The sequence below is a fragment of the Genypterus blacodes genome, unplaced genomic scaffold, assembly GCF_046128005.1.
Source record: "Genypterus blacodes isolate CSIRO-AG114 ecotype Tasmania unplaced genomic scaffold, CSIRO-AGI_Gbla_v1 ptg000073l_1, whole genome shotgun sequence".
Taxonomy (NCBI): domain Eukaryota; kingdom Metazoa; phylum Chordata; class Actinopteri; order Ophidiiformes; family Ophidiidae; genus Genypterus; species Genypterus blacodes.
This window is the reverse complement of record NW_027466883.1, coordinates 2,852,501-2,874,039: the sequence shown is the minus strand read 5'-3', so window position 1 is coordinate 2,874,039 and position 21,539 is coordinate 2,852,501. Positions and strand designations below refer to the sequence as shown.

The 21,539-nt window shown below is 43.2% G+C and overlaps 1 protein-coding gene across 4 annotated transcripts in view; it reads left to right on the top strand.

The window, feature by feature from the left end:
* The first annotated feature begins 7,873 nt into the window (after positions 1-7,873).
* Positions 7,874-21,539, top strand: part of mta1 (metastasis associated 1) — a 28,976-nt gene continuing 15,310 nt past the window's right edge. For all 4 annotated transcript variants that reach the window (XM_076157655.1, XM_076157654.1, XM_076157653.1 and 1 more), the window contains exons 1-3: positions 7,874-7,993; positions 16,112-16,179; positions 17,971-18,064. In XM_076157655.1, coding sequence (XP_076013770.1) covers positions 7,966-7,993; positions 16,112-16,179; positions 17,971-18,064 — 190 coding nt within the window. In that variant the 5' untranslated portion in view covers positions 7,874-7,965. The remainder of the gene's footprint in view (positions 7,994-16,111; positions 16,180-17,970; positions 18,065-21,539) is intronic.

Below are 21,539 nucleotides of genomic sequence, written 5' to 3'. Positions count from 1 at the left end.
GAACAGACGTAAAGAGTGTGTATATCACAATATCTATAATGTAAAATCGATAGGTGAGGCTTGATTTTGCTGTTAAGCGAATCAGCAAAACTTCTCCTGATAAATAAAGTTTGAAAACTTGCAATAACTCTCAAGGTTTGGATAAGGAGGAGGGAAAGGGAATGCTAAATCAGGAGCTGGATGCTCTGGGCAAACTTCCTGTTTGAGGCACTGCGATTTCATGCTGCTGAAGACTAGGAATACCAAGGGGACCAAAATGGACATATCTAGGTCATTAGTATTAGTTTTAACTGGTTCCCCATTGGTTCTCCAGTGTAGATGAAGCAGTCAGCAGTGAAGGCAGAAGCAGGCAGAGACGGCAAAGGGGTGAATGGAAAAGGACACTGTGGTCTTAAGTGCCTAAAGGAATTCTACTACCAACATAATTTATTTAAATACACCACTGAAGCAAACAGGAGTGGAAAGACGAATCTTTATGATCTTACCATTATTAGAAACATTTTAAAACACTTTGCTTCCCATATTTGTCTTTTTCAAAGGACCACCATGGAAGTATGGTTGTTTACTCCCATTACATTACATTACATTACGATCATTTGGCAGACGCTTTTATCCAAAGCGACTTACATTACATTACCACCCTTCGCAGAGGGGGGAGCAATTGAGGGTTCGGTGCCTTGCTCAGGGGCACCTCGGCAGGGGCTCGAACCAGCAACCCTCCGGTTCCCAAGCGGAAGCTCTACCCACTGAGCCACTGCCTCCCTATAATGTCTGTGGCGTGAGGCCAAGCAGGTGCCAAAGCTGCATTTGACCCCAGACTGCGACAATCCGGGGTCACTGTCTTCTGTTTCTTTCTATTTGCTTCCAGGGCCCCACCCCCCACTAACACACAGATGCGAATGCTGGCATAATGCACGTGAGCCATGTGACTCCCTACATGGTGTTTGCTCCACGGCGCCCACAGAACAACCAGCCTGAGCCCAGCCCGAGACCACAGTATGCAGTTCCCTGCAGCAAACTGGCAGGACTGTGACAGAGGTAACCAGACGATTTGGGTCAGATTGTGAGGTTCAGACGCTTTATTTAAGTCCACAAGCACATCATTTAAGAGACCTCAGACTGCTGTGGAATTTCTCGAAAAATTGTGATTGGCTGCACATGATTTGTTGGGTGAGGAGTTTTGGTGCAGGAATGAGAAAGAAAAAAGTACCTGAATTATTGAAACATTCACCACCTACAGATTGGCAAGTGTTTCAGAAACAGGCGCCTGCATGTGTGGTTGTTCAAGGAGACAGGGTTGAGTTTGAACACATTCAGCAGATAACAAGCATATATGATAGACCACAGACAGCCAACAGGAAACAGAATAGTCAGCGAGAGTTTAATGGACAGATATCTATTCTTCTTGTGGATAAGAAAAGTGGACGAGCGCCAGTTTTAGCTGTCCCCCTTCTCTGGATCTCGTCATGTGAAGGACCTTGTTTCCAGAAATGGACTTGCCCTCTTGTACATTCAAAGAACAAACAGTAGTTCTAAAGCTACATGGTGGATATCATCAATATAACCCTGCGCCCCCACAGGAGCACTATCTCTCACTCAGTCAGTCTTGGCACCCAGTTTGTCTCCGGCCAAATCACCCACTTGGACTCTTGACTTGACCCTGCATTACAGATCACTCAGTTGCCTTTGCTCTATTTCTAAGCGCAGTTATGAGAGCGCCTCTGTGTTTGCATGTGCCGCAAAGGAACGATTTTGGACTATTTTCAGCCCAAGAGAGTTTTTATTCCCACTAGGACTGTGAGAGAGTCTCGGTCCACAGAATGTCCTTTTCAGTAATGCGGTTATATTGTTTTACTTGGCAAACATCTGCACAGCTCTCTTGAGGGAGGTTCCCTGTGCACCTTCACTGCTCCGTTGTCAAAGCTAGAAATCCTATTTTTAACAAGCCCGCAGAGAATCTGTCATTTCATTTTCGGCCCTGTGTTTGTTTACAAAGCGAAGCGATGGCGGCATGCCGTACGTGCAGTGCCTTTCCAAGGGCTGTTGTGGAGGTGTGGTGCCCGTGGTGAATCCCAATGAGGGGCCCTTGTGGAAGAAGTGACTGGTGAAACCAGCTGGCAGGAGTTTTTGGGGGGTTTGATCTCTCTATCTGCACTGTATTACATGCTCTGTGATCCTCCCTCGCTCAGAGCTCTCTGTCATTTCCGAGGGAATCTCCTTTGTAACCGACATGGGGGTTGGAGTTTATTTACAGAGAATCGGGCCACATGTTCTATTTAATTACATTATCATAAGGAGGATAATTAACTGATAAACTATTTGCTGCACGGTGATTTGAAGGAGAACGAAGCATGATACCCAAGTGACTAAGCAGTTTGAGCCAATATTGAAGATGTATCATTATCTTGATAATTGCTAACCTTTGCTGTTTACACGGTTTAATCCTTTGCAATCAGACACAAAAAGCCCTTCTGTAGCTCTTTTAGTGCGAACGGGCAAAAGACCAACTAATCAAGGCTTTTCCGTTCCATGTGGCAGCACGTGATTGATCAATGATCAATACATCTCATCACTCAATCTTACTCAGAGGAAGGACCAGACATGAAAGTGCTGCAGGAGCTTCATTCTTTCAGGACTTATCAGCGAAGTAGTCAGTCAGATCTGACAACATGTAATCAGCCATGGGTCATGTAGTTTACATACTAAAGTTGGTTTCTCTATTAACTTTTGTTTCCAGAAATAGATGGATGCTGCTTTTACAAAATTATTTTTGACCCAAACATCTAAGGTTTTGGTGGGTTTGTTAAGGATTCACTATGTGACTGGACTCTCTCATCATAGTGAATTTATAAAGCTCAATCCTCTATAGAGAGAGAATATTTTGAAAGAGATCTCTTCTCACACTGGCTCTTTCAGATTCTCTGTGAAGGGTTTGAAAAGACGCTTGCTGAAACCCTAGAGACACAGTGTCTTTCTATCATTCACACACCCTCTATCTGACACAGTCTGTCCAAAAACAACATCAGTCACTGTGACAAGGTTTCGCCCGCTCGGCCGTCTGAGACCTCAACTTCAACAACAAAAAATACATCAGTAATGGAAAAAATGTCGTTACTTCAGGGTTGAACAAGGCTTGTCTATTTCGGTGACATTTCAAGTGTAACCGCCTTATACGCTGCTGCTTTGGTCTGAGTCAAGTTGTTCCACTAACGTAACGAAACCTGCAGTGCACTCTGCCAAAGTCACACATGCAAAAACCTCCAGGTGCTGCTGGCATATACCAAGAAACACGTCTTGTTTTATTTTGATTAGAGTGTACAAGTCAATGCAGCAGATAAGACTGATAACAGTTGCCATACCACAATGCCTTTTGTCTAAGCATTGTGGGTTTATCCTCACACAGTGTATTCCTGCCAATGCTTCTCTCTGAAGATGGAGACACATGTGGCACTTTACCAGCTGCTCCTGGCATTCTTGACACATGGCCTGGCGGCGGAGGGTGTGCCCTCAGTAGCCGGATTCCCCTGCGAGGTGGGGCAGATCGGCTACTCCGTTACCCCAAAAAGGCCGCCTTTCCGGTTGCCAAATAGTTCTCTGTCTGCAACCACGTCTCGCACAGTCTCGCCATCCCCACTCAAGTCTCACAGTTCTCCCATTTTCATTCTGTGAAGGTCACAGTATCAATAACCCACAACTGCAGTATGGTTAATCCCTTTGGATTAGGGCCATGGTTTCTTGAGAGCCTTTCAAAGTGTGGCTATTTCCAAGTGTCTCCAGCCAAACCATGTCACATTGGCTCTTTAGTGACAGATGACAGAGTGAAAGACTTCCTCCAATAGCACTTTAGCCCTCTGCTACGCTTAATACAGACACACATACACAGACTCACACACGCACAGACAGACAGACAGTCTTTCTTCGTAATTAAAAACTGCACAGTACAAACGAAGGATAATAACATAATGAGAGAGTTTGATTTAATATTTGATGTCTGCAGGCAGCATTTCTCCGTTGATGCTAATAGCTCGCAGTTTGTCCTACAATTCATGAAAAATCAATTACCTAAGTGTCATTTCCGCTTTTGGGGAAAGCTTGGTTGATGCTGAGAGTTTTTTTATTACAATGAATGACTGCTTTTTAGGGGATCAATTGAGGACAAAGGAAAAAGCTGTGCAAGTGATGGCCCCTGCTGGTAGACTGAGGAAAATGTAATGCCACCATTTTACACCAAGGGCTACTACTGTTTTTCAATTAAGTGTTGAGGATAGTGGCGCTTCCTTATTGTTTTTGGATCTTAGATGTGTGTTTTATTTGCAATATCAAGCATTGCTGGTAGTATGTCAGAATGTGCAGTAATCCCTCTCGAGAAAACCGTTTATTTGATCAAAAGCAAGGCAATAGCTCCCCCTGCGGTCTGATACACAGAAACACATGCAGGGTTTATCGTGAACAAGATCACCTATCTATTCACTTACTGATATTTTGTGCTGTGAAATCTGGCTGAGATTCCCTTCCCTCAAGCGATTGGTGATGAAAACAGTCAAAGCTTTTATTGGAATGACAACACAGCTATAGTCACTAATGATGAAGACAGCAAGGGAACTGTCACATTTAGACTTATATCCCACCATGTCAGACAATCAAAATTATACAATAAGTGTGACGTGAACATTGTCTCAATATGGAAATGTCCTTTGAACATAGGAGCGTAGCCACTATAGTGTGATTTTCAATGGCCATAGAACCGAGCAGCTGGGTGAGTTGGGAGTGTAGGGATTGTTGTTAATATGGTGCAACATCTCACAGCATGAGCACGAGTAATTAATGTTTGTTTTATAGTCACTATTCTTTATACAATGAGTCAGAGTAGGGGGTGTATGACATGCAGTTGTTCCAACAAAGACTGTGGTAAGACATAATTGTCACCAAACAGGCTTACACTGCCACTGTGGGTGGTAGGTTACACCCCTTTTCAATGTGGTAGCATCGGCATGGGTGCATTGTCACATTTTTTTAATTTCCAATATGCTCACAAAATACACATATTCACAGCATCGCAGCGAGGTGATAGAATTCTAACAATAGACCCATTATTGCTATACCTCCCATCGTGTGTCTGGATCCACTCACAACCCCAGTGAGGGAATAAATGAGGAAGCTAAGTCAAAAATATGGAATGGGTTCTGCCTGGAAACAAGCCTAATTGATTTCCTCTGTGTTTTTCTCTCTCCTGTGCATTTATCTGCTATATGGAAGAGAAGAAGGAGGAAAGAAAGAGGTCATGAAAGGCAAAGACAAGAAACAGACATCAAAGGTTATTCTACAACCAAACCAATGAGAGTTTCTGCAGACGTTGGGTTTCTCGGGCCAATCCATCTCCGCTGGCTAGGAATCATCCGGGAGAACACCTGTACTGTATAGAAGTCTGTCGGAATGCTAGCATGTCTGTCTTCCTGACTGCAGTAACAGCTGGTGAGAAGCAATTGGATTGAAAAGGAACATCTGCACAGCAGTAAGCAGCCAAGCAAACAAATAGTCCTAATTAATGTTGTCACATTTCCCAAAGACAAGGCCACATTGTTGGCCACTAATTTCATTTAATTAAGACCATATTAAGTGTTGGCACTATTTCCGTACTGGTATATTAACCAGATTACAAAAAAATGTCTTGTATCAGTGTATTTACACTATATGCTGTGATATGGGGACTAACAATAGACAGAAAAATGGGAGGCTACGCACAGGGATCACAATATCATTTACTGGCTAGAAATATCTAATTCTGAATGTATGAAGTACGAGCACTGTAGAAAGCAACACTATACATTGGATATAGTGGGAAAAGACTCAGATGACATTGTAGTGATGTTGATGAACAAAATTATAATCATCACCACAATATAGCATTCACCATGCACAATGACATCAGAAATATTCTTGATTTCACTTGTATTTTTTAGCTAATACATTCAGGGTTATGCACAACCATACACAAACACATGCACATACACACAATCTCTCTCAAGCTGTCCTCTCACTTTTATTCATATAACCGCACTGGGACACAATGTGAGATTCCTCCAATGCAGCATAGTTCCAACACTTGAGCAGGAGTGTGTACTGTAAGTACACATGATTGGCTTAACATAGTCATGTGACTGCAGACCGTAGTCCCCTGTGTTAGGCCACACAGTAATTGAGGCTTCCATATGGTATAGATCAGATGTAGCCTTCACCACAAGCATTCCTTCAGCACAGAGGCTCTGTGCTTGTATCCACACTGAAAACCCAGCTAATCAAACAACTACCTCTGCAAGACAATACAACACATTCTGTCTCCATCTCTTTCAACAACATCTTTTGTCACTCAAATGGTTTCGCAGTTATTAAGAGAGTAGATTTTGTGCATTTTATTTTTGTATTTTTGTGTATCTCTTTTGTACCCTGTAATATTGTATTGTCGTTTGCTATGAGCCATGTGAACTAATGACTTAATCTGCATTGTAGGATGCAAATAATATCTCAGCTTGATTCATAATAGGCCACATAATCAGTAGCTGTTAGAGCAATCACATGATTGTTTTTGTGGATTGAACACAATGAATATATTTAGACAGGAAAACAAATTGACAATATAAACAACTGAGTTCGATCGCTGATGGAGCAAACATATGAATCCATTACCCTCATGAGAATTATTCTGGTAATAAATGTTAGATGTATACGGAAAAAAGATTTAATAAAAACTACCATAATGTCATGATGCACCTAAAAGATAAATCATTAAACCTTAAATACAAAGTAACAGCAAAAATAAGAGAATTGTTGTCATAAAGTAGCTTACAGCTTTGGTGGGCATGGACAGAATCAACAATCTCAATGTGCAATACACAGCACAACTTTACACACTTACACATTAATAGTAGTAAAGCGTAACTATGTTATACTGGGCAGGGGAACTTTTGTCTCTTTGTCACCTTTTTTGTATGCTTTGTTATGCTTATATGGTTGTTGGTCACCCCATGGAGGCCACCATGGCCATGTCCTCATTATGGCACCAGTGACGGAATATGGCATATGATGTTTTAGAGATGATGGTGGCAGTTGTACAAGTGTTGTCAACTAAGTGTTGTCAACTGAGGCAGTTTTAAAGACAGTATTTGTAGGACTAAACATCTTACGTCATTACTCCAATGTCTTGCCGATACATCCCAACGCTTACTTTCCAAATATCGCGATAATTTAATTATCTGCCCCAATAACGACCTGCGTAGTCGACCATATACATTTTAAAAGATATACATTAGCGAAGCGAAAATAGTCATGTATTGTCCAAACTAAACTAAACTTCGAACTAGTCAGTAATTAGCAATATTCAACGATTAAAATCAACTTAATAATCCAGTTTTTGATAAGCCAAACTCGTCACAAGCATCGAAACGTTGGTGGACAGTCAGTTAAGGTAACGTTAGCTGTTAAATTATTTTAACACACCTACTACCAGCCAAAGTTAAAATGTATTCAACTTCAACGAAAATAAAGCAGCTTTGTATCTTGTAAAACCAACTACTTTAATTATCTACCACAAACTATTTAACAAAAAATAAACAAGGGTAATTCAGTTTTGATGAGCGAACTTAATTAGCTTGGGTCTTAAGTGACAGTAAATGTATCGTCAGCTCATTTCCAAGTTGTTAATTCACAACATTATTTATGTGAAATTATTAACTTTCAACACAAATTGTACCCAGTGGATGTAACAGCATTTAAAAAACAACAACGCCGCCATAAAAATGGGGGGCTTCAGAAACAGTGTACTGTCTCTTTAAGATCCCTCGGCTAGTCTCTTTCGTATTGATCAATCCACCATTTTCCAACACACAGCGGCGGCAGTGCTAACACAGCTCCGGCAGCGAGAGACAGACACCCCTCTACCTGGAGAGGAAGCCAGGGACCGGGGCAGTCATGGCAGCGAACATGTACCGGGTTGGAGGTAAGGCTGTTGTAGCGGGGGGAGGACAACATTTTAAAACCTCCCTTTGTTTTTATCGTGGACTCGCCATGTTTAACCGCGGGTGTTTTTACAGAGCGTGGTCTATCTTTCCTTCCCCTCTTTTATTTCCCTAAAGCTAAAGAGCCTTGTGCTTCACAGATGATGATGATGGTGACTGTGTGAAGAGGAGGATGGTGATGAAGAGTAGTGGGTTACAGATTCCCTCGTTTATTTGGAGTTTTTTGCAACTTGCGATGAATCTAAACAACTACTACAATGTGATGATGCTTTTAAGTAACATTTGCGTTGTTTCTGCATATTTCAGGTAACGTAGCGAACATATTCGAAAAGTTTAGCGTGCCATTTAACTGCAACCCACCACCCTCTAATATTGATAATATTAGTTATTGATTGACCAGCAGCAACTCACAAAGACTCGGGGAGTGTTAAGCTGTGGATGCTTTTACGATATAGGTGCAGGCATTGGTCTAAAAAAAAAAAAAAAAGTTAAAGGCTGCGTCTTACCTGCAAGAGCTTGTATGGAGAGATTGGAATAAACACATTACATTACATGCTCTCTGGTGGATTTCTCATGGTTTCTTTGAGTGCATGCAACTCCAGGTAATTATATTAAAATTACAGCTTTCTCCTCCCATTCATTCTCTGTTTTGCTGCTCAGAATAACACCCAGTAGGCAAAAATCAGGGTCAAGTCACATTCAAATGATCCACTAGGTTGAAATGAGCAAGTGGTGTTTTATTGTTTTTGGAGGGAGGGGAGTTGTTCCACTGGGCTGCTGTTATATGGGGGGGGGGGGGGGGGGGGGGGGGAATGATAGAGGTCTAATACCCCCACTCACTAAAAATGTGAATACAATTTCTACAATTTGGTCTTACACAAGTGTGACGTGATTGATATAGATGGAGTAACCAAGCAGAGATGGCTGTTCCTCTGATACACTGTAAGCTTGTCAGTTTGCTCTTCAGTTAAGCATACATTTTCCCGCACATAAGGTGGCCTTGATGGTAGTCTGTTCTTCTCCTTGTAGTGATTGGATTGCCTAATTGTATGTGGCTGTTTCACTGTATGTCCGTGTGTTTGTGTCTGCGTGTGAGAGAGAGAGAGCGAGAGAGGGAAAGAGAGTGATTGATTACACCTTGAAGACAGATCCATGTGCAATGACTGACAATGTCTCCAGGCTTTGTGAAATAAGAATGCAACAATATGACTCTTGCCTTGATGCCTGCATCGAAAAGAGCCGATTATGAATGTCCAAACCTACTTGCATAGTCAGATAGCGGGAAAAGCATGACGTCCTCACCAGCTGTATGTCTACGAATTTCGTATGTTGATTCACCATAACATCAGCCAGAGTGCAATCAGTGAAGATTGTATGTTTGTTTTTGTTGAGATATCTCATTTTCTTATAAAATAGTGGAAATGAGTAATTGCGTTGAGGATTTGCCTGCAATTTCTGCTGTGGCTGACAGCTTTTGGTCACAAGAGTCGTGTCCATGCTGCACCATTCTTCAGATAAAAATTTAATCACAGAAAGTAACAAATTATGTTTTTTAAGGTTAAGACTATGGTACTCTTTAATGCATTCCTACTCCATGATAATATACACAATTCGCCATTCTGGTTAAATAACAAATGGGCCTAATTTGGTGTTATCCAAAGATGTCTAAAATCAGAATCTAAGATAATCATATTACTGATTATACATGCTAGCAAATTATTTTGCCACTGGTGTTTTGGATTGAAAATAATTGTAAGTTAAGACGCAAATAGATCATTGTTTCTACAAACTGAAGCTCTGAGTTCCAATCCATCCTGATACTAGAACAAAGCCTAACCCCTCTAAAGATGGCCGACACTTTGCAAGACAATGCTGGATCATCTTGGAAAAGCAATGACTTCCCTTCTGAATGAACCGGGGACAAAAGCCGGCTCAGTGGGCCTTGATGTCTTTGTTTTTCACCATGCAGGCCGCAAGCCACTCTTCCGGCGCCTGCAGTGCTGGTTCTTAGTGCTCTCCTCATATGCAGGAAAATGTTGGTAACTAAGTTTGGAGTCGAAGTCTCATCACCTTCCTAGTGGGAGAGGTGAGAAGCTAGTAAGCTGCTATGCAGTGGCTACAGAACTACAGAAGCCTTAACCCCCAACGATTGTTTACACCCTGTCATCTAAATGTATCGATATCTGGCTAACAATGATCCAGTCAGTATTGTGTTGTTAGTAGCTGAATGTTTTAATGCTTAAAAGGCACTGCTTGCATTGACGCTGTTGGAGTGTGATAGCCACTTATAATCCAGATCCTGCTAAATGTGTTGTTTTGTCATTGCCCACGTTTCATTTGGCTGTTGACTGGTGTGGATTTCTCACATTCAGTTATGATTCAGAACCCGATTAAAGTAGGTGTCAAGTTTAATAACTTCCAAACTTTGACATCGCCTGCACTTTATTTGGCTGGTGACTGGTGTGGATTTCCCATGCTGGCAGTTACCTCACTCACAGGTCCAGTGTGTGTACTCACTGAGTGAAGATCCCCAGGCCTTGTCTATTGCCATCCTGCCAAGTTTAGAATGGGTCACTTGGACTGATGCATGACAGCTATTAGGTTAATTCAACAAAGTGTTTCAAATCATCACATTTCCAGAAGAGGCTAAGCAGCAGAAAGAGCCATCACAGGTTTCAGTTCTTGCATGCTTGATGCTCCAGCCTTTGTAATTTACACTTGTGTAGAATCGAAGATCTGGTCACACTATACTAACTTGAAATAGTTACGTTTGTGTAAATACTGTCATTCTTCAGATAAATCATATTTGAGTAAGAGCAAGCTGCAGTAGCTGCTACAGCACAGGCTATGAGATCAAAATCACTCTCTGCTTGAAGATTCGCAACCGACAGACTTCAACAGTCATGGCAATGATTTGTTTTCCATTTTGTTGTTGAATGTGAAACGCCTGTCTGGAGTCAGAAGATATATCTGCTGATATACAAGTGAAAGATATTTCTATTATTCTATTGTCAAGTCTCCGTTGTGTTGTCTCAAACAAGGAATCAGGGGAAGAACTGTAGGGCATATCGGGCCTAGATACGGATTAATGCAGGAAAAGGCCTAAACGGGCGTGTGCTATTCTGTCTGATCTGATCACTCCTGTGAAAGTGAGTGATATGATGGTTTGACAGCAGACAACAGTGTAAGAATGAGTCAATAGGGCAAATTACCTGCCATTACCCTAGAAATCTCTATCCACACCCAGAGCCATGATTTGTGCCACGGTCCTTGCTCTCTACAATAGCCACACCTGTGTGAGTGAATTGGTGAGCGTTTATAGGAGGTGTGTGTTGGTATGTGTGAATGTGTTCTTATGGACTAATGTGGGTGGATCATCTTGTTCCAGCCTCTTCCCTAGCTCCATCCTGGCACATTTCATCACTAAAAACATATACAGTGTACCAAAGAGTGTTTACCAGAGAGCATTGCCTGCTAAACTTTCAACTACAGAAAGTCGGCACCAATCCCTTGGCTGTCTTGTTTACTTGTTTTTTTTGCAAGATGCTACTTGATTTAAATAAATACTTTGTAATTTAATATAAGAAAAGGTCTTGCACAGTTTTTTGATTGTACTTTTACATAAGGTCTGCTTTCTTTTCTCCCTTCTTCAAATATAAGCTGTGCACAAAGTGTTATTGTCTGTGCTTGGGTATGATGTTGCCCAGTGATATCCAGCCGTAATGATCCGACTCCACTACTGAGTACTTACTGAGCACGTGCTGTTTGGCCTCCGCTGACATTCTGCACGTTGTGTACAGAGGAGAGCGAGAAAAATGGCTTTATAGAGCGCCATCAGCTGGAATTATGTTGACACTCTGTCACGTGATGATCAGGCATTGACAGATAGTAGGTAGGTAGATGTTACAAATATATTCTGTGAGAAACAAAGTGCGCTGCCTCCCAAACCACATATATGATGGAAGAACCCAAATAGAATCCCACTGAAACACTTTACTGTGCTGTGTGCGTTCTTCTTCAAATGCGTTCTTCCTGCTGGATTGTGTACCGGTGCTTAAAATGGTGGAGTAGATTAGTGGTGCCGCTTGCTTTGGTTGTTCTCTTGTTTTGCTTACCTATGACTGCGCTTTGTTGTAAAGTCATCATCTCCACATAGCAAAGCAACAATATCGATATAACGATACACTTTGTACATAGAAAATGTATCGAATATAAGCATCACTTATCCCTAAAAGCTGTGTTTTTTTTTTTTTTTAAAGAAAAGGTTCAATAAAAAGAGAAGGCCATAACATAGTTTAGGCTGTGTTGTTACCATCGCACAGGCCAAACGTTCTGTGTTTGGCCAAGACTGATGAACGTCAATACAATAGTTTTCCCATTTAGACTGACCCATGCCAAAATACATACAAAGAGCTGCTTGACCAGTCTCTGTTGTTTGCTATTGGTACATGATTTGGCTCTTTAATGTGTTGCAGTTTGTGTTTATTCAGGTAAGCACAAGTGGCTCGTAACATCGTGTGTGCCAAACGTAGAGATGAGGACGCTGCGCTCACCCTGTTGGGTTTTGTAATTTGCACTATTTTGCAGCCTGACGACAGCTGAAACTCTGAAAATGTCAGTCAACACAGCTAACCTCATGACTGACTTCCCGCTGTGCAAATAGGATTTCTTCCACTGATCAAATGTAAATATGTGTCTTGGATGGGAATCGATCCGTGGAGGTGGAGTATGTATTCTGCCAATTAGTTTTTTGTCTTTTGTTTTCCTGCTTCCCCTCTGTCTGTCTGTCTGTATCATTAGTCCTGTGATTTGTCTCTGTCCTTATTCGTCTTGCATTTGATATTTTTTTTATTGTCTCGCAAACTCTCACTGTTTCACTCAGTCCCATCTCTTCTAGCCTGTCTGTCTGATGATACTCTCTTTGTCTCACTCTGTTTACTCACGTTTTCCCTTTCCCATCATCACCTCTGTCTCTGTCTCTGTCTCTGTCTCTCTCTCTCTCTCTCTCTCTCTCTCTCTCTCTCTCTCTCTCTCTCTCTCTGTCTCTCTGTCTCTCTGTCTCTCTGTCTCTCTGTCTCTCTCTCTCTCTCTCTCTCTCTCTCTCTCTCTCTCTCTCTCTCTCTCTCTCTCTCTCTCTCTCTCTCTCTGGCCTGGTTTGAATCAGCCCAGCAGACTCTCTCTCTCTTTTGGGGCTCGGTAACATGGCTTGATTGGCTCACGCAAAATTCGACTGCACTATGACATCACAGGCTCAGGAGCTCGCCGATTGGCTGACACTAACAGCGGGGGATGGAGGTGGTGGGAGGAGGGGGGGGGGATACATGCAGGCTGTGGCGGCGGGAGGGCTGATGGGAATGGAGAGACTGAGTGACGCTGCTTCATGCCTACGGTCTCTCTCTTCCTCTCTCTCTCTCTCTCTCTCTCTTGCTCTCATTTTGAGTCTCTCTCCAGGTTGCTCTCTACGCCAGGCCTCAGTTTCTCACATGGTGGAAACTCCAACACTCAAACAGCCCACTCTTAACTGTCACTCGCGGGCTTAACCATTTTTGCGCCGTAGCCGAGGAAAGAGTGGAACTTAAAAGTGATTCCATTCTTTGAGTCTAAAGCGCCGCGCCAGGAAAATGGAAGCAAAGGAGCGCTGCCCAGTGACCCCGCCTTCATAACGGTTTTAAATGTGCGGGGGTGCATGTGCCATTACTAACAGAAGTGAGCCTCACACAATCAACCCCTTACCAAAACCCAATGTTCCTCATTGAGAACTACTGCATTTTCTTCAATGTGAGATGGCTGTGACGCATTTTGACCCGCAATTAATGGGATTTGGCCGGTGTTGAAGGCTTGAGTTAACTGCTAACGTATGTTTCTCTTTTGGAGTGTGACGCACCTTCTTAATGTGGTTGATCATTTTATTTACCTTCCAGGGAATGCTCTCTCTTTTGGAGCTTTAGTTAAAATCTTGCAGTGTCCTGGATGTATCTTGGTACCGTACATACATTCACACTTGGGAGGCCAGTAGAGCTTCTTCCGCTAAGCACTACGCTCGTTTTGCTCAAGGGCAACTTGACCACGGTTATTTTATTCTCTTCTGGGAGGGACTCGCTTCCGATACCAACCTGAATTTTCGCAGCAAGACTGGAAAAAGAAAAAACCGAGTTACTAGCTTCTGTAACCTTTTATCTCAGGGCAGCTGCCACCCCCGCATGGTTAAAGACGAGCAAGTCGGATATCTTGTCTTTATTTTCTGTGTCAGTACCGCTCAATTTCAGGCCAGCCTATTTGATATTCAGCAGCGGGACAAAGATGTCACAGTGGCAGTGGAGTCTAGTAACAAGCTGTTACAGGGTAAAGTGTAGACAGGCATGATGTGATGATCTCTCCCCCTCTCGCTCCTGAGATGTGGATAGTGAATGCGTCTGTGGTTGCGAGATGTAGCTGTCATAAAAATTACCTTCGACATGCTTTCTGAACTATTGCTGCACCTTTTGGTGAACCTACAAGTCAAAAGTATTTGCCCTGACCCTGACATCTCTATACAGATAATCAGTTAGTGATTCTCTGTGTATACTTAAGTTATCTTCTTTATACTGCTCCAACATTTCCTCATTGACAGCTTGTAGATGAGTCGGAGCGTTCTTATGTTTGCAGGTTCTTTTGTAGCGCGTTGTCAAAGGGCTGTTTTTTTATTCAGTTATGTACGTAAAGGTGGAGCGAGCGATAGTGGAGCCAGGGTTTTTGACAGCAAAGTAACCCAGTAAGAAGTGTGCACCTTTCTGAAACGGTGGAAGTGTTCCGGCTGCTTTTTTGATATGGTCCTGATGTCTCCTTGGCTGGTGAACTTATGTGCAGAATGTACAGGTTTCTAGTCGTGATTCATTTCTTTTGTAGCTCTCCTGGAAATGTCCCAAGATGTTGTCACGTTGTCCAGATTTTCTCAGTTATTCACAGGGGGAAAAAAAAAACTAACAAAATGTGTTGGATGGAGGATTCAATAGAGGTTGTGTTTTTTTTTTTTTTTTTTTTTACAGTTTGGTTAGTTTTTTCACTTTACCCTTGGCCGTTATGATACAGCAAGGTAGATTCAGATATGCAGATGCAGTATGTGTGAGCCTGACGTGCACATATCCAAACCAGTGCGAAGCAGCAAATATAGAAAAGGAGATGCTATGTCTGTGTGTGTGTGTGTGTGTTTGTGCTCTGGTGGATTTTTCTGCGAGCTCTCTGGCCTGTTCGGTCAGGAAGACGGAGGCCTCAAGCAGAGTGGGGGATGGGGGGAAAGGTTCGGGGTGACAAGAGGATAGCTCCAGCTCCAGGCAGCCGACCAAGTGTGGGTTTTAATCTGACAGCACTCAGCCAAGACACATGCCGGGCTAAGACCAGGCACCCTACCAAGACTGGGGCCTGTGGGGATGTCCTGGTGAGAGCTAAGCCTCCTTTGGGCCTGGAGCTGTGCCAGGAGCCACATGCAAGCATGCACACACACACGCATACACTCATATTAAGTGTCATACACGCATGTGCAAGCTCGTACGCTGTCTCTCTCACACACGCGCACAGAGAGACACACATATGCAAACAAACACACTGGTGTGTGTGTGTGTGTGTGTGTGTGTGTGTGTGTGTGTGTGTGTGTGTGTGTGTGTGTGTGTGTGTGTGTGTGTGTGTGTGTGTGTGTGTGTGTGTGTGTGTGTGTGTGTGTGTGTGTGTGTGTGTGTGTGTGTGTGTGTGTGTGTGTGGGGGGGGGGGGGTGCAGTTGGAATGAAAGGGAAAAAATAAGACAAAGGAAGCATGATGGCTGAGGAAATACAAGGCCACAGTGTAAATGGGAGGTTTGGAGACGTTTCATTCAGTCAGACCTCCGACTGGATCTGCCATGTATGAAATTAGCCTAATTGAGATACACCCGCATTTGGTGTATGTCTGTGTTGCACTTTTCCTGTTGACTAAATATGCTGTTATACTTTGTTCCAAATAGAAATCACCCTAAACGCTTGGATGACCTTGCAACACTGACTGACATTCTCTTTTTCTGTTTGTTTTCCTCCTCGCCCCCCACCCCCTCTCTCCCTCTCCCGCTTCTCCTTCTTACTCATCCTCTGCAGATTATGTGTATTTTGAAAACTCGTCTAGTAACCCACTGCTGATCAGGAGGATAGAGGAGCTGAACAAGGTGAGTGTGTTGGAGGTTTGATTAGCACACACACACACACACACACACACACACAGACACAGAGCAGACTGCACATCATAATCCAGCAAACTTTGACTGAGACTAAAGGATTGTTACTAGATTTGATTGTTTATCATTTACGATCATGGGCACTTCTAACAAATCATTTTTGGAAACTCAAGTGCACTTAATTTGCACAGCCAATCAGGCGATCTTAATGTTTTACTGTGTCCTATTGCTCTGGAAGGTGTCTGCCGAATGACATTACAGTGCACTACTCATTCAAAAGCAGAGAAAAAGAGACGTCTCTGTGGACTTGTAAACAGGTGCCCCACTGCCTGTCCTCTGTCCCTTACTGGGGCTGGATAATATGATGTGTCTTTAATGTGACTGACGCAGAGCTCAGAGTGAGCCGTCGGCCCTGCCCGTCACTGTCACTCTCTCTGCTCCTCAGGGATCTTTGGGTCCCTCTACCATATGCTTTCAAATACAGGTCTACAAAGCCTGGCAGAGTTTATTGGGGAAAAAAGAAACTTGACAACCCCCAGCATCTCAGATACTCAGAGAACATAACGAAGGGCTTGTTTAGTTCGGTTTTAGGTTGTCCGGGTGGATCTGCAGCCTCCATCAGCCTCCAAATTCTGAAGCTTTTTCAAAACCTATTGTTATTTTTCTAAAAAAAGTGGCTGCATCTTTATTTGCCTGAAACTGTCAATATCCAATGCAGCAGCACAGCGTTTGGCACTTTGCAGGAACAGAAGCAGGAATCGCACATCACCGTGGGAGGGCTTCAACTGAAGATTACAAAAGGCCGTTTGTAATCTTCATTTGTTGAGGGGCAAAAACAAACTGTATTTTATTGCTGCTGTCTTTAAAATACGGAGCTTTGGGAAGATTTGAATAGTATGATAACTGAGAAAGAACGTCCGCAGTGATGAAGTGACTGTAGAAAGTGCATTAATATCCGATGACATTTTGATTTTGTTTGCTTATTCTGTAAACTCTCTCCACCCCCCCCCACCCCCGATTTCTCATCATATCTGGCTGATCACTCTCGGTTCTGCATTGAAATTGTGAGATTCCAATGTCTTGCGGATGCTAAAGGCTTTAATAGGATACAAACGTGATGATCAACAATCGTATAACACCCAACAATCAAGCTTTATCAATGTTGAAATTGATTCCACAGCATAATGTTTGTTATTCAATTTTGTTTTATATGTCCGGAGATAAAGGAGGTGAATAGCGCAAATTAATTTCTTAATGAGCCCTTGTTAATTTGTGGGGTTTCAATCAATTTCCCTGGATGATATTTGTCCTCTTTCAGGTATGATCCGGTTGTTAGAACTTCGTCATCCTGCCAGTCTTTTATTTGCTCTTTAAAATGAAAGTTTTGAACACACTGTTGTATGGACAGTATTTTTGTATTTCAGTATACACAGTATTTGCATATTATTACAGGGGGGAAGTCTTGCTGCTGCACCGATGTCTGCCACCAGCTACTACTATTCAAATCTTCCACTTTGTCTAAGAGTCACTCACATATAATTTGCCTTGGCAATGCAACTGCCTGCTCCTCTCAGTTCCCTATCAGATCTGCAATGCTTTGACTGATTGATTGATTGTAATTTAGAGAATTGCTCTAGTGTAGCAGTGCGTGTTAAGCCAAAATTAAGAACTAGCCTCAACCATGAGCTTGTGTGCGTGTGCGTGCGTGTACGTGCATGTGTGGGTGTTTTGTGTGCGGCACCACTTGTTGCCGTGGTAACGCCGATTGTCTCTGATTCACAGACAGCCAATGGAAACGTGGAGGCTAAAGTGGTGTGTTTTTACCGACGCAGGGACATCTCCAGCACACTCATCGCCCTGGCAGACAAACATGCAAGTGAGTGGCCGACCGAAACGGAGCCAGCAAACACCGGGTGTCAAATGCTCCACACCAACACACCATCCAGTATTTAAAACGGGCCTGTTGAGGGCTCATTTCATTTCTCTTCACTTGGGCCTGCCATATCATATCCTATCATTGACAATATCACTATATTTTCCTTGGCGACAACATATTAACAATATTGAGGCGTGATGATGTGTCGATGCCTTTTTTCTTTGTAGCATGCATAATTCCTGTCTGATGACTCAAGACTAAAATACGCAAGGGGGGGAGTGTCTGGACTCTCGCTTTGATCTCTTTGGCCTCATTGGATGCTGACATTTACTTATAGTTTCCATATAATGGCAGAGGGATAATCGATTTAACACTGAACACTGACAATTGAACCGATCACTTAAGTGGGTAAACTATAAAAGGCTGCCACGTCATCGCCGATGTGTGACTTTCTGCAGCAGCAGAGGTGTACAAGAAAGGTCTCATGTTCAAGCTTTTTGATCAATCTCACTGTCCCAGTAGTGCCGTCACATGAATGAGTGGAAACGCTGCTATCCCGGACTCTATGCCGGCAAAAACTAACCACTAGACTTTGGGTGTGGTGGGTTCTTTGTGTGTGTGTGTGGGAGCTACCGAGTATCCTGTTTGAATGGCTGCACATGTGTTTGTATGAGTCCATGTGCTTATTTGTGTGTGTGTGTGTGTGTGTGTGTGTGTGTGTGTGTGTGTGTGTGTGTGTGTGTGTGTGTGTGTGTGTGTGTGTGTGTGTGTGTGTGTGTGTGTGTGTGTGTGTAAAAGTGTATCCATGGCAGAAGGGAATTGTTTATTCTGCTGGACCACACAGCATCAGTTTGGAGTCTGTGTCCCTTTTTAAGAAAGCGTTTTTTGCTTTCATGACCATGGCACTTTTTGAAGACAGCATGAGCCGTTAACATGCGTGTATTTGTTTTTGTGTGCATGTACTGGACGCGACAGTGTTTATTGCCTCTGCTGAAGATTGAGACAGAAAATTATTCTTTAGTGTTTCTGCTTATGGCATGATTCCACTGTCTGACCTCTCAGGGCCCAAATTCTAATAAAATATACACATACATGTCCTGTAACAGAAAGAAACTAAATAGAAGAAAAATGTAACTTTAACAAAGGTTTGTTTTTCAGTTTTTGTTGTGCAGCATTGTTTCAGCAAATGTGCGCTAGTGTTGGAGCACAGCTGGAGGTGGCAGAGTGGAGCCGAGTTGGTGTAGTCTGTTTCTATTTGGGCCTCTTGGTTCTGGCTGCGCTCTGCCAGCTGCAGTTCGGTGAGGGGCTCCCAGACATTTGCAATATGTCAGAAATGCATGGCAGGAATGGCTGCACACCGCATGGGTGTGGGCTGTATCCTGCTTGTGTTTCTGTAGCTGCAGCCTGGGTGTGTGCGCCCATGCCTTTCTCTCCCGGTGCATGTTTGCATATGCGTGCCTCTGTGTTCTTATGTATGCATGATGGACTTTAAGTGGCGAGATTTTAGGTCTGGGCCCTTCAGCAGGGATTGCTTAAAGGTTCTATTAAATTTCGTTTCATTATGGGTTGGTGTAGAATTGGAGTTGAGCATATGTGTGTGTGTGTGTGTGCGCGCGCGCACATGTGTCTTTGTGTGTATCCTGTGAGTCATTGATCAAATATTTTGCTTGCCAAGATACTGAGCACTCCCTCTACGGGGCCTCTGACTCCAGCATTCGCCCCTCCCCTGTGGCCATAGCAGCCTCCTGAGTGGTCAGTTTCTGTGGCGGACTTGGCGTTTCACCTCCCTGGCCCCTCCCTTCAGTCGTTTGAATTTGCCATGACTCAAAGCTTAGTCTATTTTTGAGATGTAGCTCCTAGCTCCCATACACAACACAAAACAATGTTTCCAGTGAGCAGATCCACTAAAGTACAACTAATTCAGCTGCAGTCTTTGCTACATTCAAAGAAAGCCCTAAGCATAGTAGACCAAAGTAGGCACTGGCTCCTTATGTAATAATGAGGTCCCAAAGTGAGTCAGATTTGTCTTATGGGTCACATGCCTGACATTTCTATCCATCCATTGTGCCTTAGAATTGTGTATATATGAGCTTTTGAGTCTTTATGTGGAAACAAATCCCCCAGTGTAGCAGTATTAACGTCGTGTAATACCTCTTGAATTACTCAGCCACTCTGTTTGACAAGAGTCACGGTGTGTAATAATGCGACTACCTCTTTCAGCGAGAGGATAAGTTTCTCATTTGCATCCCAGGCCGGAGAACCTGAAGAACTGCAGCATTGCCAGCTATTTCTTACCTCGTAGAGACATTGATGGCCTATTCATTAAGAGACGCTATGTAGCTTATTGTATACCAACATGCTCACATAAACCCCATAAGCCGAAATGTACGACTCATCTCCTGCACACAATTTTGCAACAACAGAGAGCGAAAAACAAAAACGCCCTCTGACAGCTACATTATCAACAATGTTTCTTGCATTCAAATGAGCACGTTTTGAATTTAATTGGGCAAAGATGTCACCTCTGCCAAATGTACACATTTTGTAGATTATGCTCATATTCAGATAATTTCAGATTGGGAGTCAGAGTGTAGGTGTGACTAACAGCACTGAATATTTGAAAGAAGAGGTGGACGATGAACTATATCTGTATGTATGAGCTGCTTGTTGGCTTCATTCCACTGGAGCTGTCAGAAAATAGTCAAACTTGGCTGCGATACAGCTCGAGACTGTTTACTATTTAACTGGATAACTAGACGAGATGAAATTTTGTCACGTCACAATATTTGTATGGCATTGAAGTGTTTCCCCGTTTAAGGAGGGACAGTTTATCTGAATCGTGGTCATTATGACCAGCAGCTTTGAGAAGTGTATGGATCCTTCTCCATTTGTCTACCCCGTCTCCAGTTCTGAGATTGCCAGCGAGCACATACTGTATCACAGAGGTGAAGTCGGTGTGTTAAAGTAATAAGGGGTGCACTGTGCTCTCCTCACCTCCTCCCTTCGCCCTCGGGCCTTCTCTCCCCCAACCCCCCACCCTCGCCGTCTCTCTGCCTGGTAAGGCGACTCATTCATCAATAATTGATAATTGGCTGGGACAGGTGAGATGGAGAGGCAATTTGTAGAGAGTATGGTGTGGGTGCGCTGCCAGGAGAATGGCTCGAATGGAGGAGGAAAGGAGAAGGAGTGAGGTTGGGCCGTCGTGTTGTTGCTCAAGGACACGCAGCCAGGGGCCATCGAGCAGGGCCAAGTTGCTAAATTGCCACTAACCCTGCCATGTGAGAAAATATGGATAAGCGTATGTGTGTTTAAGTGCAGCAAAGTTACACCTCGTCTGCTGTTAGAGGCCAAACTCCCACTGCGCCGCAAGAGGGTCATTACTACAACCCCGATTACTGAATCATAAATACTGTGCAATATCTCCCTCCTCTGCTTGCCCTAATTGGTTCATGCAAGCGCAAAGAAAGAAACTCCC